Source organism: Narcine bancroftii, chromosome 2 (genome assembly GCF_036971445.1).
Source record: "Narcine bancroftii isolate sNarBan1 chromosome 2, sNarBan1.hap1, whole genome shotgun sequence".
In the NCBI taxonomy this organism is placed as follows: Eukaryota; Metazoa; Chordata; class Chondrichthyes; order Torpediniformes; family Narcinidae; genus Narcine; species Narcine bancroftii.
In genome coordinates this window covers 197,853,316-197,870,973 of record NC_091470.1, presented here as the reverse complement: position 1 = coordinate 197,870,973, position 17,658 = coordinate 197,853,316, and the positions used below count along the sequence as shown (strand labels likewise).

At 45.0% G+C, this 17,658-nt stretch overlaps 1 protein-coding gene across 1 annotated transcript in view; it reads left to right on the top strand.

Annotated features, from left to right (window-relative positions):
* Positions 1 to 1,242: 1,242 nt before the first annotated feature.
* Positions 1,243 to 17,658, top strand: part of LOC138753058 (RPA-related protein RADX-like) — a 34,095-nt gene continuing 17,679 nt past the window's right edge. The window contains 6 exon segments of the mRNA XM_069915650.1: positions 1,243 to 1,306; positions 2,598 to 2,743; positions 7,551 to 7,758; positions 9,726 to 9,834; positions 10,986 to 11,077; positions 14,497 to 14,640. Coding sequence (XP_069771751.1) covers positions 1,243 to 1,306; positions 2,598 to 2,743; positions 7,551 to 7,758; positions 9,726 to 9,834; positions 10,986 to 11,077; positions 14,497 to 14,640 — 763 coding nt within the window.

Below are 17,658 nucleotides of genomic sequence, written 5' to 3'. Positions count from 1 at the left end.
CATAGGGTTGGTGACCAGTGGATCAGTTCTGGGAACCCTCTCTGACTTTTATTATATGGCTTAGATTAGGGAGTGGAAGGGTTGGGTTAAGTTTGTTTATGGTAGACACGAAGGTTGGTGGAGTTTGCGGCGGTTTGGTATGGCATTAGAAACCCTGGCAAATTTCTACAGAAAAGTGTGCTGACCGGCTGCATCACAGTCTTGAATGCGGACACCAAAATCCCTGAGCGTAAAGCCCTCTTAAAGGTAGTGGACACAGCCCATGATATCACAGGCAAAACTCTCTCCATCATTGAGAACATCTACAGGGAGCACTGCAATCAGAGAGTAGCAGCAATCATCAAAGACCCACACCACTCAGCACACACTCTGTTTTCACTGCTACCATCAAAAAAGAGGTCTCGGTGCCACAAGTCCTGCACCACCAGGTTCAGGAACAGCTGATCCCCGTTCACCATCAGACTCCTCAATGACAAAGTCAATCGGTGACTCATTTAAGGACTCTTACTTGTGCACTTTCTTGATTTTTCTTTTTGTTCTCTCTATATTGCACAGTCAGTTTGTTTACATTCATTATTACAGTTCTTTCTGCTTACGCTGAGAACAGTTTAATTTTTTTGCACTACCAATTAGTGGTAACTCTGACAATAAATGTGAAATCTGGAGGGTTTGCAGAGGAACAGTGATGCAGAGCTGGGCTGAGAAGTGGCAGATGGAGTTTAACCCAGAAACATGTGAAGTAGTCCACTTGTAGGTCAAATAATGTAAATGGGAGGATTTTTAGCATTATGGAACGACTGAGAGATTTTGGGGGGGTCTGTCAATAGGACACAAAGCTATTTTACAGGTTGATAGTGTTGTTGGGAAGGTGTATGGTGTGTTGGCCTTCATTAACGATGGGATTGAGTTTAAGAGCCATGAGCTAATGTTGCAGCTATACAAGACTTTAGTTAGTCCCCATTTGGAATATTGTGTTTAGTTCTAGTGACTTCATTACAGAACAAATGTGGATCCTTTAGATGGATGCAGAGGAAAATTACAAGGATCTCCTGGGTTATCTCCATACCTTTTCTTGAACAGGGGAACAACATTTGCAACCCACCAATCACCCTGGGTTGGAGAGCATGTCTTGTGAGGATAAGTTGAGTGAACTTGGCCTTTTCTCCTTGGTGCGAAAGAGGATGTGGGGCAATTGATGGTGGTGCGCAAGATGATGAGAGGCATTGATCATGTGGAGGCCAGATGGCTGATGCAAGGGGACAGAGCTTTAACGTGCTTGGGAGTCTGTATAAGGCGGGTATAAGAGGTAGGTTTTTTACCTGGAGGGTGGTAGGTGCATGGAACGCATTGCTGGCAACAGTGGTGGAAGGAGAAACAAGAGGATCTTTTAAGAGATGATCAAACAGGTACATGGAACTTAGGAAAATGGAAGGATATGTAGTATGGAAACTAGGCAGTAGTTAAAGTAGATTATTAGGTCAGCACAGCACTGTGGGCCGAAGGCCTTGTACTGTGCTATAGATTTCTGTGTTCTAAGATACAAGATCATTATAAAAAAAGTAGAATCTACTTAATTTGTTGTTTTTCTTTGGCTTGGCTTCGGGGACGAAGATTTATGGATGGGTAATGTCCACGCCAGCTGCAGGCTCATTTGTGGCTGACAAGTCCGATGTGGGACAGGCAGACACGGTTGCAGCGGTTGCAAGGGAAAATTGGTTGGTTGGGGTTAGGTGTTGGGTTTTTCCTCCTTTGTCTTTTGTCAGTGAGGTGGGCTCTGCGGTCTTCTTCAAAGGAGGTTGCTGCCCGCTGAACTGTGAGGCGCCAAGATGCACGGTTTGAGGCGATATCAGCCCACTGGCGGTGGTCAATGTGGCAGGCACCAAGAGATTTCTTTAGGCAGTCCTTGAACCTCTTCTTTGGTGCACCTCTGTCACAGTGGCCAATGGAGAGCTCGCCATATAACACGATCTTGGGAAGGCGATGGTCCTCCATTCTGGAGCCGTGACCTACCCAGCGCAGTTGGATCTTCAGCAGCATGGATTCTATGCTGTCGGCCTCTGCCATCTCGAGTACTTCGATGTTAGGGATGAAGTCGCTCCAATGAATGTTGAGGATGGAGCGGAGACAACACTGGTGGAAGCTTTCTAGGAGCCGTAGGTGATGCCGGTAGAGGACCCATGATTCAGAGCCGAACAGGAGTGTGGGTATGACAACGGCTCTGTATACGCTAATCTTTGTGAGGTTTTTCAGTTGGTTGTTTTTCCAGACTCTTTTGTGTAGTCTTCCAAAGGCGCTATTTGCCTTGGCGAGTCTGTTGTCTATTTATTTGTTGTAATTTTGACCATACTACCTGATGGAAGCAGATTCAAAATTAATGTATAAATCATATATGTTTCTTAGAATAGAACTGTATATTAGTGGGGAATGAGAGGGTGGGAGTAGTGATCCCACTTTCCTGGCACTGCCTTAATAGGTCGCATCAGTCCTGTTGGGTGTGTGACGGAGAAGGGGCAGAGTAACAAGGAGGGGGAGGGGGTTGATGGTGCCGAATAATTATCCACCTGAAACACAAACTCGCTTATGTTGGATGTTCACAGAATCTGGAAGGATTTTTCTGAGACAGCTGGAGGGATGTATCTCACAAAAGAGCAAAGGCCTGCTGCACGTGATCGTCCGCATCCTTTGCAAGGGCCGACTTTATCATTTTGGGCAGCCTGACAGATACGCAGAATGCCCATATCAAGTAAGTACCAAATGGTTATTGTTTTCCGTTGATTCTTGACTTCACAGCCTCACGCGCCGTTTGATACTTGGACCTAAAGGTTCTTTCTGTCCTCTAATAATGTGATGGCAGGCTGGGTGACAGGGAGAGGCTGTAGTCCAGAAATCTGTTATGCGACCTCATACTCTTTCCTTTCTGGTTGACTCGCCACTTTTGTGGTTTCTGGAAATTCGATTTTCAAAATTTATTGTCGTGAACATGTGTCACGTAATTCGTTGTTTTGTGGCAGCGTTACGGAACGTAGAAAATGATAGCACAATACACACCCATGTTGTGCTGACCAGGTATACCTGCTTTACACTTGCTTTATGGAAAGTCATTTTTATTAAGAAACCTGTCTTTGCTTTTACGAAAGGATTTTCGCTTTTACAAAAAAAGATGGGAAAAACAGTGAGCCATTATAGAGGCTGTGTGCGGATCCAGGCAACTCCTTCCCTGAAGAATTACAAGGATCTCCTGGGTTATCTCCACACCCTTTCTTGAACAGGGGAACAACATTTGCAACCCACCAATCGCCCTGGGTTGGAGAGCATGTCTTGTGAGGATAAGTTGAGTGAACTTGGCCTTTTCTCCTTGGTGTGAAAGAGGATGTGGGGCAAATTGATGGTGGTGCACAAGATGATGAGAGGCATTGATCATGTGGAGGCCAGATGGCTGACTCAAGGGGACGGAGCTTTAACGTGCTTGGGAGTCCGTATAAGGTGGGTATAAGAGGTAGGTTTTTTACCTGGAGGGTGGTGGGTGCATGGAACGCATTGCTGGCAACAGTGGTGGAGGGAGATACAAGAGGATCTTTTAAGAGATGATCAATAGATGATCCTCTTCCTCTCTCTCCTTACATCCCGATCTCCTGTACCTCCTATGACCCCAACTGCCGAAGACTCAGCCTAATTTCACTGTACATACCTTATTTCTAATTTATAAACTGTGTATATAATTCCAGGTTTTAATGAAAGTTAGTGTTATTTTAGGATTTATGCATTATTTGATATGATTTGGTGGGTTGTTTTTTTTTTGGGGGGGTCTGGGAACACTCAAAAAAATTTCCCATACAAATCCATAATAATCACTTCTTTACTTTATGCCATTTCGACTTACGAAAGGTTCCATGGGAACGTTCTAGTTTTGTAAAACGGGATACACCTGCAATTCCTATCGTAGAAACTACTAAAGCTCTTCCTACCTCATAACCCTCTATTTTTCTCTCATCTCTGTGCCTTTCTAAGAGTTTTTTAAATGTTTTTGCTTCCACCACCACCCCTGGCAAGGCATTCCAGGCACCCATGACTCTCCGTGGAAAAGAAATTTACCATGATGTCTCCCCTAAACTTTCCTCCCTTCGCTTTGTGCAGATCTTCTCTAGTCTTTGCAATTCCTGCCCTGGTAAAGATGGCACTGGCTTATCTATGCTTCTCACAATCCTTTTGGCCCCCATTAAGTCTCCTCTCATCCTTCTACACTCTGAAGAGCATTATTGTGCATTGCAGGTGCAAAAATTGCTACAAGTTAAGTTTATTTTAAATTAAATGAACTAGTGCAAAATAAGAGAAAAAGTGAGGTAGTAACATAACATAACATAACAATTTACAGCACGGAAACAGGCCATTAGGCCCTTCTAGTCCGCACCGAACCAAACACCCCTCTCTAGTCCCACCTCCCTGCACAATGCCCATAACCCTCCATCTTCTTCTCATCCATATACCTGTCCAACCTTTTCTTAAATAATACAATTGACTCCGCCGCCACTATTTCTCCCGGAAGCTCATTCCACACGTCTACCACTCTCTGAGTAAAGAAGTTCCCCCTCATGTTACCTATAAACCTCTGCCCCTTAATTCTTAACTCATGTCCTCTTGTTTTAATCTTTCCTCCTCTTAACGGAAATAGTCTATCCACATCCACTCTGTCTATCCCTTTCATAATCTTAAATAATTCTATCAAATCCCCTCTCAACCTTCTACGATCCAAAGAATAAAGACCTAATCTGTCCAATCTCTCCCTATACTCTAGATGCTTAAACCCAGGTAACATTCTGGTAAACCTTCTCTGCACTCTCTCCACTCTGTTTATATCCTTCCTATAATTAGGCGACCAGAACTGCACACAGAACTCCAAATTAGGCCGCACCAACGTCTTATACAGTCTCAACATCACCTCCCAACTCCTATATTCCATGCAATGATTGATAAAGGCCAGCATACTAAAAGCCTTCTTCACCACCCTATTCACGTGAGTTTCTACCTTCAGGGAACGATGTACCGTTACTCCTAAATCTTTCTGCTCTTATGTATTCATCAATGCTCTCCCATTTACCACGTATGTCCTGTTCTGATTCTTCTTACCAAAATGAAGCACCTCACACTTATCAGCATTAAATTCCATCTGCCATTTTTCAGCCCACTTTTCTAAGCAGCCCAAATCCCTCTGTAATCCTTGAAAACCTTCTTCATTATCCACTATTCCACCTATCTTAGTATCGTCTGCATATTTACTAATCCAATTCACCACCCCATCATCTAGATCATTAATGTATATAACGAACAACAATGGGCCCAATACAGATCCTTGAGGCACACCACTGGTCACCGGCCTCCAACCTGACAGACAATTATCCACTACCACTCTCTGGCCTCTCCCTTTCAGCCAATGTTCAATCCATTTGACTATCTCAAAATTTATACCTAAAGACTGCACCTTCTTAACTAACCTTCCATGTGGTACCTTATCGAAGGCCTTACTGAAGTCCATATAGACAACATCCACTGTGCTACCCTCATCCACATTCCTAGTCACCTCTTCAAAAAATTCAATCAGATTGGTCAAACATGACCTTCCTCCCAAAAATCCATGTTGAGTGCTCCTGATCAGACTCTGTCTATCCAGATGTTTATAAGTACTATCTCTAAGAATTTTCTCCATTAATTTACCTACACAGACGTCAAACTTACAGGCCGATAGTTGCCAGGCTTCCTCCTTGAACCCTTTTTAAATAACGGAACCACATGCGCAATGCGCCAATCCTCCGGCACTATCCCCATATCTAATGACATTTGGAAAAATACCACCAGAGCCTCTGCTATTTCCTCCTTCACTTCTCTCAATGACCTGGGGAAGATCCCGTCTGGTCCCGGAGACTTATCCACCTTTATATTCTTCAAAAGCCCTAAAACTACATCTTTTGTAATCTCTACATTCCCCATATTTATCCAATTTGCTTTTTTTATCTCACATCTCCCAATATCCTTCTCCTTAGTGAATACCGAAGAAAAGAAACTGTTCAATATCTCCCCCATTTCTCTAGGCTCCACACACAGTTTTCCGCACTGATTCTCTAAGGGACCAATTTTGTCCCTAGCTTTCCTTTTACCATTAACATATTTGTAGAACTCTTTTGGATTAGTTTTCACCCTGCTTGCCATAGTTTCCTCGTACCTTCTTTTAGCTTTCCTAATTCCTCTCTTAAGATTCCTCTTACATTCAATGTATCTTTCAAACATCCCCTTAACTCCATGCTTCTTATATCTAATGTATGCCTCCCTTTTTCTTCGAACCAAGTTTCCAATATTCCTTGAAAACCACGACTCTCTCAAACCTTTTGCCCCTCCTTTTAACCTAACAGGAACATAAAGCTTGGTAGTGTCTTGGTTCATTGTCCATTTAGAAATCTGATGGCAGAAGGGAAAGAAGCTGTCCTTGCGTGGTCATCTTCAGGCTCCTGTACCTCTTTTCTAATGGTGGGAGTGAGAGGAGGGCATGGCCTGGGTGCTGAGGGTCCTTGATGATAGATAGAGTCTGCATTATTTAGACACCGCCTCTAGTTGATGTCCTTGACGGATTGACGACTGATACCCATAATGGCACTGGTTGAGTTCAGAACTCTGTTTTTCCTGTCCTGTGCATTGGTACCTCCACACCACAGTGGTGCAACCAGTCAGAATGCTCTCCTCAGTAAATCTGTCTAAATCTCAAGTGACATACCAAATCACCTCAAACTCCTAACCAAGTATAGCCACTGGCAAGCCCTCATTGTGATTTGAAGATCCTTGCCCTCATCTACAAGCTAGTTCATGGTCACTCTGTTCTCTACTTCTGCATCCTCGCCCTCTCCCTCCAGATGCTTGATCCAATAGTGCAATATAGAGAGGGAAAATAAAGTGCATGAGAGTCCCTAAATGAGTCCCTGGTTAAGTTTGCCGTTGAGGAGTCTGATGGTGGAGGGGGAGCAGCTGTTCTTGAACCTGGTGGTGTGAGTCTTGTGGCACCAAGACTTCTTTCCTGATGGCAGCAGTGAGTGCTGAGTGGTGTGGGATCCTTGATGATCGCTACTGCTCTCCGACGGCAGCATTCCCCCTAGATGTTCTCAATGGTGGGGAGGGACTTACCTGTGATATCCTGAGGAGTTGGAGAGCCACCTTTTGGAAGGCTTTCTGCTCAAGGGTATTGGTGTCCCCAACCCAGGGGACTCTGACCATAAATCTGAACTTTGAACTTTGATCTTTGGTCTTTACCAACAGCTTGACTTCGGCCTGTTAAATTCTGTTCGTTGTGATCTTTTAGTCAATAGATGCCTGCCTTCTCTCGGGCTGAAAGTCCCTTTTGCCTCCTTGATCCAGAGGACATTAACATAACAGTGCATTTTGCATCTGAGAACAAAAAACTAACTGAAACCAAACCAAAATTCTAACTGAAACTCTCAAGGGAGGAGGTGGGAAGATTGGAGGGTGTTATCTGAAGTCCTCTACATTCTTTGTAGTACCTTTAACTTGAGCTTGTTCCTGGTTTCTACCCACATGCCAAATTCATAGCGGCGGATAAATCGGGCATAGTTACTCTAGTGCTGTGGAACTCCCTATGAATAGAATGGTACCGATATCTGGAGCCAGGGATGGTGATCCGACTGCAGAACTATGTTGTGAAGGAATGTTATGCCATGCGGATGGGACAAGATGCCAGCGCTACAAAGGAGCCAGCCTTAGGTACTGAACTGATGCAGCAAGATGATTCAGTGAATGTCTGTGTGTTGTTGGCCCTTTAAGAAGATGGCAGTCATGAGATCTGAGTTAGTACCTTTGGATATCCCACCACTGTAACACATGCAGCACTGATTAGAGCTACCTCCTAACTACACAGAGACTACATGTTTCTTATATATAAATTTAGACATACAGCATGGTGACAGGCCATTTTGGCCCACGAGCCTGTGTGGCCCAATTTACACCCAATTAACCGAGACACCCGATACATTTTGAATGGTGGGAGGAAACTGGAGCACCTGGGGAAAACTCGCACAGACATGGGGACACCAGACAGCTCCTTACAGACAGAGCGGGATTTGAAGCCTTGATCCCAATCTCTGACGCTGGAAAGGAGTTGCGCTAACCGCTACGTCAACCGTGCCGCGCCCATCATTGGGAAAAGCTCCCGTCACACACTCCTAGGGAAGGTTTATGCCTAAGTGGGTAAAACTTCCTTTACGGTATCCTATCAGAGAGAGCACAAGCTGAATACTGATTAATGCTCTACTTGTTCCAACAGTTGGTCTCAATTTCCTTGTCGTGGAAAATAAAAACAGAAGTTGCTGACCTGTACGTTGGTCAACGTACATGGGAAGTGAATGTCAGCCCACAGATTCTACCTGACTTACTGGGTGTTTCCAGCATTTTCTGTTGTATTTTGCTTTTCTATCTTCCAGAAGAAGAAGTGGCGGCAGGGTCAGTTCTGTCATTTAAGAGGAGGTTAGATGAGTACATGGATGAGAGGGAGTTGGAGGGTTATGGGCAGGGATTGGGTAGGTGGAACTAGTGGAGTTTCACATAAATCATTGTGGACTAGAAGGGCCGATATGGCCTGTTTCCGTACTGTAAATTGTTATATGGTTTTATTTTTAGTAGAAATGGCTCATAACAGTGAACAATGAAGGTCTTGCTTCCTGAACAATTTTGGGGTGTATTTTATGGATTTTGGGCTGCTGATCACAAAACTCACCTTAACATATGCCATTTTTAAAACTATAACCTATTTTTGTGATTTCCTGTCAATTTTTAAGTTTACTCATATATTGCAAGCTATCTTGGTCAGTCCAAGCATGCCCCATGCAGGTGCTAGGCAAATGTTGCTTTAGACCTGGGCATGCGCAGTCAGGATAGATGCAGACAGGCTATAAAAGCAGCTCACATATACAGATGCTGTGCATAACATTGATATAGATTTAATGTATGTTGATGCACGTTTTCTTCAGGCAATAGCATACAGTGGCATTTATTGTCCAAGAAGATTCAATATCTCATCAATGTTGCAACAGCTGCGATACATTCTGTTACATTTGTGGTGAGTGTACGCTTAAGGCTCGAAGACGCAGCACGACTACACTAATTAAGAAAGCCTGTGAGCTCTACTTCGATTGTAAAATTGGTGACCAAGACAAACCCTGGGCTCCTCACATTTATTATACCACATGTGCAGTCAATCTGAGAGCTTGGCTCAGGTACTCGTAATTAAATGCGCTTAATTCAATGAAAGTTAATTTAATGTTTCTCCAACTCCCTATGTGATACAGCAAATTTAAATTTTCTTTTGTGTTCAGCTTGGAGTTTTTTATCAAAATCCCCAATTTCTTTTTCAAGAAACAAAATTTGCAGTCCAGTATAATTGAATTTATTATAAGTGGCGGCACGGTTAGTGCAATGCTGTTACCGTGCCAGTGGTTCGAAACCCACACTGTCTGTAAGGAGTTTAGATGTTTACCTCGTGTCTGTGTAGGAGTGACCCCAGTTTGCTCCCACCGTTCAAAAAAAACGTACGAGGTTTATAGGTCAATTGGGTGGCACAGGCTTGTGGGCTGTGCTGTTTGCCTAAATTTAAAAATTAAAATAAAAAATATAAAAAGAGAGAAAAAGAGGTTACCGTGTTTTGATAGTTGCTTTTTAACTGGTATACTTTGCAGAACTAAATTTAAACCCCCAGAACCCAGAGGCTGAAATTACCGTGGTCAGTGTCGGATCCGTGAGTGAAGAGAGGTGGCTGCCACCATTGCAATACAATTTTGCCACCAGGTAGCTCCAATTTTACCTTTTGGTATGCACGTTGTCCTTCCTCGATTTCCATCGGTGGGGGAAGGGGGTAGTTGCTGTACTTCCACAATAAACCTAAAAGATGAATTTGCAACACTCATTGATGCAACTGCAGTGTCGTGAGGGTGATGGCCCTGGCTTGCTGGAAACTCATGAGGAGGATGAACCATGGGTGCAGCCAGGAATGGCGTGGGTTGAGGTGGAGGGTGGGGGGTGATTGGTTGGGTGGCACTGTGGAACCGTGAGTAGAGCTACTGTCTCACTGCTCTAGAGAACTGGGTTCAATCATTGCAGAAATAAGCTATTCAGGCCATCATAGAACATCACAGCACAGAAAGCGTGCCCTTCTAGTCTGTCCTAAACTATTAGTCTCCATTGTCCCACTGACCTGCACCCAGTCCATAGCCCTCCCATCCATGCACCTGCCCAGTTTTTTCCTTAAATGTTAAAATTGAGTCTGCTCTCACCACTTCAGCTGGCTGCTCGTTCCACACCACCACCCCTCTCTGTGTGAAGAAGCTCCCCCTAAACTTTTCCCTTTTCACCCTTAACCCATGTCCTCTGGTTTGTATCTCACCCACCCTCAGTGGAAAAAGATTATCTATATTTACTCTGTCCATCTGCCTCATAATTTGTATACCTCTGTCTGCTTGAATCTCCCCTCATTCTTCTATGTTCCAGGGAATAAAGTGCTCACCTGCTCAATCTTTCCCCGTATCTCAGTTCCTGAGGTTTCAGCAAACATCCGAGAGTAAATCTCTGCATGTAAATACCCCAAATTTGGCCTCATCAATGTCTTCTACAACCTCCCCACAACATTCCCATCTCCTATGCTCAATAGTCTGATTTATGAAGGCCAGTATGCCAAAAGCTCTCTGCCCCACCATTCAATCCCTAGATCTGTGTCTGTGTAGAATTTGCAAGACTTCCTTCCAGGCGCCACTGTTTCCTCCCAAAACACCAAAGACAGGCAGGTGGATTGGCTTCTGTAAATTTTCTGTGGCGTACAGGTGAGGGGGATGTGGGGAGAGCAAGTTTCAAGAAATGGTAAACCAGACAATCCTTTATTCACAACGTTATGAGTTCTTAAACTTTAAAATAGGTTTGTAACTGGATCCTGTTTGTTGGAACAGGAAGGAATTGTCAAAGCTTCGGCCTGGAGAACAATGCGATGTTATTGGCCTTGTTACATTTGTGGGTAGACTGGAGCGCATACGGATCAAAGGTATGGACTCTAATTCTTCCAGCCACTTCCTCCCAGTACATGATACCTGTTACCCTGTGCCACACTTTCACGTACTTGCCACTTCCTATACCTTCTATCTGTGTGCTCTGTTTTTATTCTCAGTGACAGCCACTGTCTGTGCCACACTTCCAGACAGTGTCATTCCCTCCACTTCAGACTCAGGCACGTCACTCTCTACCACAGTCTCACTCCAACTCGCCCATCATTCTCTGTACCTTCTTCTCAGGCACCTCTTGCTCCCTGTACAGATGGTCCCCTGACAACACGTCTGAGTTCTGTTCTGATCGACCGATCGGATCGCGAAATGGATGCAAGCGTGTTATTCCGGGCCGACACGTCCTTAAACTGGAGCCATGGTACATGTCCACAGCCCAGCCTGCTGGCACTGGAAAGACGTATAGTCTACCATGCTGGCACCTGGCCTGTGCTCATCTCCCCCACTTCAAACCCGGGTCCGCCACCGCCTTCGAGGTGGCATCTTCCCAGCCCATGCATGTTGGTCCGTCAAAATAAACAGCCCCTGGATCCCCGGGACCTGATGTGTCATTTTTATATTTACATATATATTTTTTTTTTTTTTTAATTTATACAGTATCTTTTTTCAGTTATATGTACGAATGGTCGTAAGTTGCATAGGTCGTAAATAGGGGACCACCTGTATTACCCCAGCCTGCTATGGTTTCCCTCCTGTACCATACTCCTTCCAATTACCTACTCCCTGTACCTCACTTGCAGCCACCCGTTATTTCCTGTATCTCGTTTCTTGACCCCTGACAAGATGCCTCTCCATCACCATACCTCACTCGTTGCCACTTGTCACTTCTGCCAGAGACGTGACACTCCCCACATCGCAGGCATCTCTGAGATGCAGATTTTGAGTTAATTGGAGGAAAGTCACGGGAAGGAGATAAGGTTACGTTTTTCATGTAGTGAGTTGTTATGATCTGGAGTGAACTGCCTGAAGGGAATTGGAAGCAGATTCCAGAGGAACTTTATGAGAGGAACAGAAGAATCCATTCATTGAGACCTTGGATAATATTTAGACTTCCGATTTATTGTCAGGAGTACAGAATCAGAATTTATTGTCATGGACAAGTCATGAAATTCGGTGTTTTGCAACACCGTCCGAGTGCAAATGTTAATATAACCATCTTACAACATTACTTAAAAAAAATTAAAATAGTGCATGAAAAGTAAGGCAGTGTCTTTGGTTCATTGATTATTCTGGAATCTTTTGGCAGTGGGATAGAATTGGTAGTGCAAAAACAAAACTGTACATAGCGTGAACATGTAAACAAAGAACTGTGAACAGAAATGATTGTGCAATGCAATGAATACAAAAAGAAAATCAATAAAGTGCACAAGTAAGAGCCCTTAAATGAGTCCCTGATTGAGTTTGTCATTGAAGAGTCTGATGGTGGAGGGGGAGCAGCTGTTCCTGAACCTGGTGGGTGCAAGACTTGTGGCACCAAGTCCTCTTTCCTGATGGCAGCAGCGAGAACAGAGCATGCGCTGGGTGGTGGGGGTCTTTGATGATTGGCGCTGCTCTCCGAATGGCAGTGTTCCCCGTAGATATACTCAATAGTGGGGAGGGTTTTGTTTGTGATGTCCTGGGCTGTGTCCACTACCTTTTGGAGGGGTATTGGTGTTCCCTATACCAGACCGTGATGCCAGTCAGCACACTTTCCACCGCACCTCTGTAGAAATTTGCCAGGGTTTCTGGTGTCATACCAAACCTCCGCAAACTCCTGAGGAAGTAGAGGCGCTAACAAGCTTTCTTCTCAATGCAGTTAGTGTGTTGAGTCCAGGAAAGATCCTCTGAGATAGTGACTCCCAAGAACATAAATGTGCTTCCCCTCTCCCTCTCTGATTCCCCAATAATCACTGGGTCGTCCACCTCTGGTTTTCCTTTCCTGAAGTCAACAATCAGCTCCTTAGTTTTGGTGACACTGAGTGCGCGGCTGTTGTTGGTGCACCATTCAGCCAAGTTTTCAACCTCCCTCCTGTACGCTGACACATCCCCTTCCTTTATAGGCAGAGTCTGTCGATCTGCTTTGTCTCATTAAGAAATGGCTCTCACAGAGAAAACAAAAGGCCTGCGTAAAAGGGTCCTTCATAAGCAAGAGGAATAACTGAGGGATCTTGGCCCTCAGTTATTACCATTACAGCACCAGTGTCGCAGGTTCAAATCCAGCGCCATCTGTAAGGAATTTGTAAGTTCTCTCCATATCTACGTGGGTTTCCTCTGGAGGCTCCATTTTCCTCCCATCCTTCAAAATGTACCAGGGGTTGTAGGCCAATTGGGTGTAATGGAGCGGCACAGGCTCGCAGGCCGGAAGGTACTGTCACTGAGCTGTATGTTTAAATGTAATAAATTATCATCAGTGACCTGGGGCAGGGAATGTAGGGCAAATAATCATTCAGCACGTCCATCGCCTCATTGATTCATTCCAAGATCACAATTCAAAAGGGAATTCAATGAATATCAGGGGGAAAAGAAATATTACAGAGAAAGAACAGAATTACCGTATATTCTAGTATAATGGTTGGATCTGTGTAATAGTTGACCCCACCTCCCTTTTTTTTAGGCCCAACAGTTGCGTGTTTTCGTATGACCTGTGTAAATGTTGACCCCCCCGGCCTTTTTATTGGCCCCGACCACCCACCCATTCGAGCTCCTGACGCCCTGACTGCCCACCCATTCGCGCTTCTGATGCTCTGACCACGGATCTTTGCCTTGGCTGCCATGTTGGCACAGCCAGACTGAGGCCACCCACAAATACCACTGGGGTTCCCGAAGCTCCCACCAGGAACCCTCGCGTCAGCTGCCTGGCCGTCTGATGCCCTAACCACGAACCCTTGCTTAAGCCGCCCGTCCATCTGAGCTCGCACCAGCAAACCCTTACTTGGCCACCTGATCTCCCGGTGCCCTGAACGCGGACTTACCACCTGCTCCTGGCCATCCGAGTTCCCAACACCTTGAACAATGCAGGAACTTACCACAGTCGAAAGTATGACCCATATAAAAGTTGAATCCTGCCCCCAAATTTAACTCAAACAATTAGTCCAAAAATATTCAGCGATTACACGAGTATATATAGTAGATAGCTTGAAGAGATTTTGCTGTGTGAATCAAAGAACCAGTTGGACATGTTGAATGATTACTTACAATGTTAATACAGCAGAGGAAGAGCTGGCCTAGCAGTCAAAGCAAATACTGAGTAAAAGGATGGGAATCAAATCAAGAGTATTGAAAATATTGGCAGGACGAAACACAGATCCTAAGGAGCAGATGGTTTCTATCCTTAATGGCATTGGACATTTAGACTAACATCTGAAGCTCTGCTAAACATCACATTTGTCCTCTGTGTATGCAATTAATCAGATTCTTCTTCCAGAACACGGGGATGAGTTTTCCGTTTACCGTTGGGTGCACCTGATTGACGGGACGGCCAGCGAACTTATTGTGCTGAAGCTTTTCTCTACTTGCCAGCCGGAGATCCAGGCCCAAGTATCCCCGTGCAGCATTTTGGATAATACCGGTAAGAAGCTTCACTCCTTCCTGCCATTTGGAGTCCTCGTTAAGGTTTATCGTCATCCGATTGTACAAGTACAACCCAGCGAAACAGTGTTCTCCAGTCCTCGGTGCAAAACACAACCAGACTCAACACACAGAAAAATGATACCATGCAGAACAAATAATATATATTAGTTTTTTTTTAATCTATATACACACACCCCCACCCCCGGATGGATTGTCACCTTGTCGTGGTGGAGAAGCTGTGTGGTCCTGTGATCCCAGGAGCGATGCCATCCGGAGCGATGCTCCTGGAGGATCACCCATGGCAATAAGGTCAAGGGTGAGGTCCCTGACAAAGAACAATCCACGGTGGAATAGGCGGACGAAGGGATGGGCTGATGTTGGAGAGAGCACGGAGAAGATTTACCAGGATAATTCCAGGAAAGCAAGGGCTAACATGTGAGGAGTGTTTAGAGGCTCCTGGACTCTATTCATTGGAGTATAGAAGAATGAGAGGGTATCTCATAGAAACATTTCAAATGCTGAAAGGATTGGACAGAGTAGATGTGAATAGGATGTTTCCCTTGGTGAGTGAATCCAGGACAAGAGGACACAGTCTTCAAATTAGAAGGTTCCCATAAACTGAGATGAAGAGAAATTTCATTAGCCAGAGAGTCATGGAATTCATTGCCACATACAGCTGCGAAGGCTCGATCACTGGGGGAGTTTAAAAGGGAGATTGATAGGTATCTAATTAGTCAGGGTATCAAGGGATATGGGGAAAAGGCCGGAACTTGGAACTAGGTGTGAGAACAGTTTAGTGCAGGATGGAGTTGCAGGGCAGACTCTGGCCGAACTCAACAGCTATGAAGGCGGACGAAAGCTGCAACAAATCCCATCAGCTCCATTTGTGGTTTCCATGCCATTGGAATTAGTTGGTTGATTTGTGAAATCATGTGCATCTTGGAGTGCAACATACTCATATGTCTGTCCATAGCCTGTATACTATCCCACCAAGAACACCACCCACAAATTGGAGGAAGAACACCTGATTTTCCATCTGGCACTCTCCAACCAGATGACATTAACCTCGACTTTTCTGGTGTCTGCTAACCAGCTCTCCTCCTCCCCTCCCCCTTTCCAGCCTTCTCCCTCCCTTTCCCCAGCCATCCCTCCTCCACTTGTTCACTGCTGTCCCCTCCCACCCTTCTCCACCTACCACCTCCTGCTTTTGCAACCGCACCTTCTCCCCCTTACTCTTTTGCTCGGACACCTGCCGGCATTTTTCCATATCCTGACACCAGTGGTCCTCTCTGCCGCTCTTGTGGTCCTGTGGATCGACCTCCAATTCAGTACCTCCTTTTTCTTACACTTTGATGTTGATTAATTATCTTTACCTTCAGGACCTGCTGAGTTCCAGCATTTCTGTCTTTTTACAACTGTCATAGTGTCTGCAGACTTTTGTGTTCACAATTATTTAAATGTGGAATATTTCCAATCAGTTTTTCTCTTTGGTGTGAAAGAGCATGAGGGGTGACCTGATAGTGGTGCACAAGGTGATGAGAGGCATTGATCGTGTGGATGACCAGGGGCTTTTTCCCAGGGCCAAAATGGCTGACATGTTTTATCATACTTTTAACGTGCTTGGGAGTCAGTACAAGGTGAATCTAAAAGGCAAGTTTTTTCCCACCTGGAGAGTGGTGGAGGCAAATACAGTAGGATCTTTTAAGAGACCATCAGACAAGTGGATTGGAACTGAGGAAAATGGAAGGTTACACAAAAGGGAAATTAGGAAGTTAGAGTAGGTTATGAGGTCTGCAAAACACTGTGAGCTGAAGGGCCTGTTCTGTGCTATAGATTTCTGATGAAAAGATTGTACTTGGTGAGGCTCCTCTAACAGTGCAGTGTCCCCTCAGTAGAACCCCTTCACTAGTGTGACAATATCTCCTGCAGGCGCAGGAGATGTACGTACTCTGACAATAAATCTGAAATCTTTATTCTGGGGGACAGCTCTTTCAACAGTTGGTACCTTGCCAGTACTGTCCCTCCAACAAGACTTGCCCAGTCTGATTTATTGTAAGATCTGCATTTTTAACAACCTGCTTGTCTTTTCATTATTTTTATAAAACTTGAACATACAGCGCGGTAACAGGCCCACGAGCCTGTGCCCACTAAATACACCAATTAACTTATACCTTCTGTATGTTTTTGAAGAGTGGGAGGAAATCCGAGCGTCCAGAGGAAACCCACACAGACACGGAGAGAAGATACAAACTCACAGACAGCACCGGATTTGAACCCGGGGCACCAGAACTGTAATGGTGTCACGCTAATGCAGTGCCCTAATTAACCTCCGAGGTATCCCAGCAAATTCCTTAGCTCAAGGGTAGCGAGAAATTTTGATCTCAATGCACCCTCACCCTTCACGTTTGTAGCACTCGGATGTCGCCTGACGCATGACAAATGCAGAGTCATTTTACGTCAAGGTTCGACAGTCCTGAAAGTTGGAGATGTTTTCTAGCTAACTCCATGGGCTGCTGGGATTTGCTTTTTATTCAATTTCCCCTTCACAGAACTCTCGAGCCTCATTCTTAAAGGGACAGTAAATTCAGCCAGTCTCGCAGTGTCCACAGGAGGTAAAAATATATTACTGATGTTTCGGGCCTGAGCCCTTCAAGATATAAGCAAAATGCAGGCAGGCAGAATGGGAGGAGGGGGGGAAGTACAGACCAACAGACAAAAGGTGTTAATTGGGATATGAAGAGGAAAGGTGAGAATTAATTTTGGTTCTGTAAAAGGAGACAGAGGGAAAAGGGGAGAGAGAGACAGAACTAGAGGAATGTCGATGTTGATCCCGAGAGGGGGCCCAGACGGAAAATGAGGTTTTGTTCCCCCAATTTGTGGGTGGCCTCAGTCAGGCTGTGCACAAGACCATGCTCAGACACATCAGCAAGGGAATGGGGCTGGAAATTGAAATGGACGGCCACAAAGAGATCCATGCCGTTGTGATGGACAGAGCCGAGGTGCCCAGCAAAGCGAT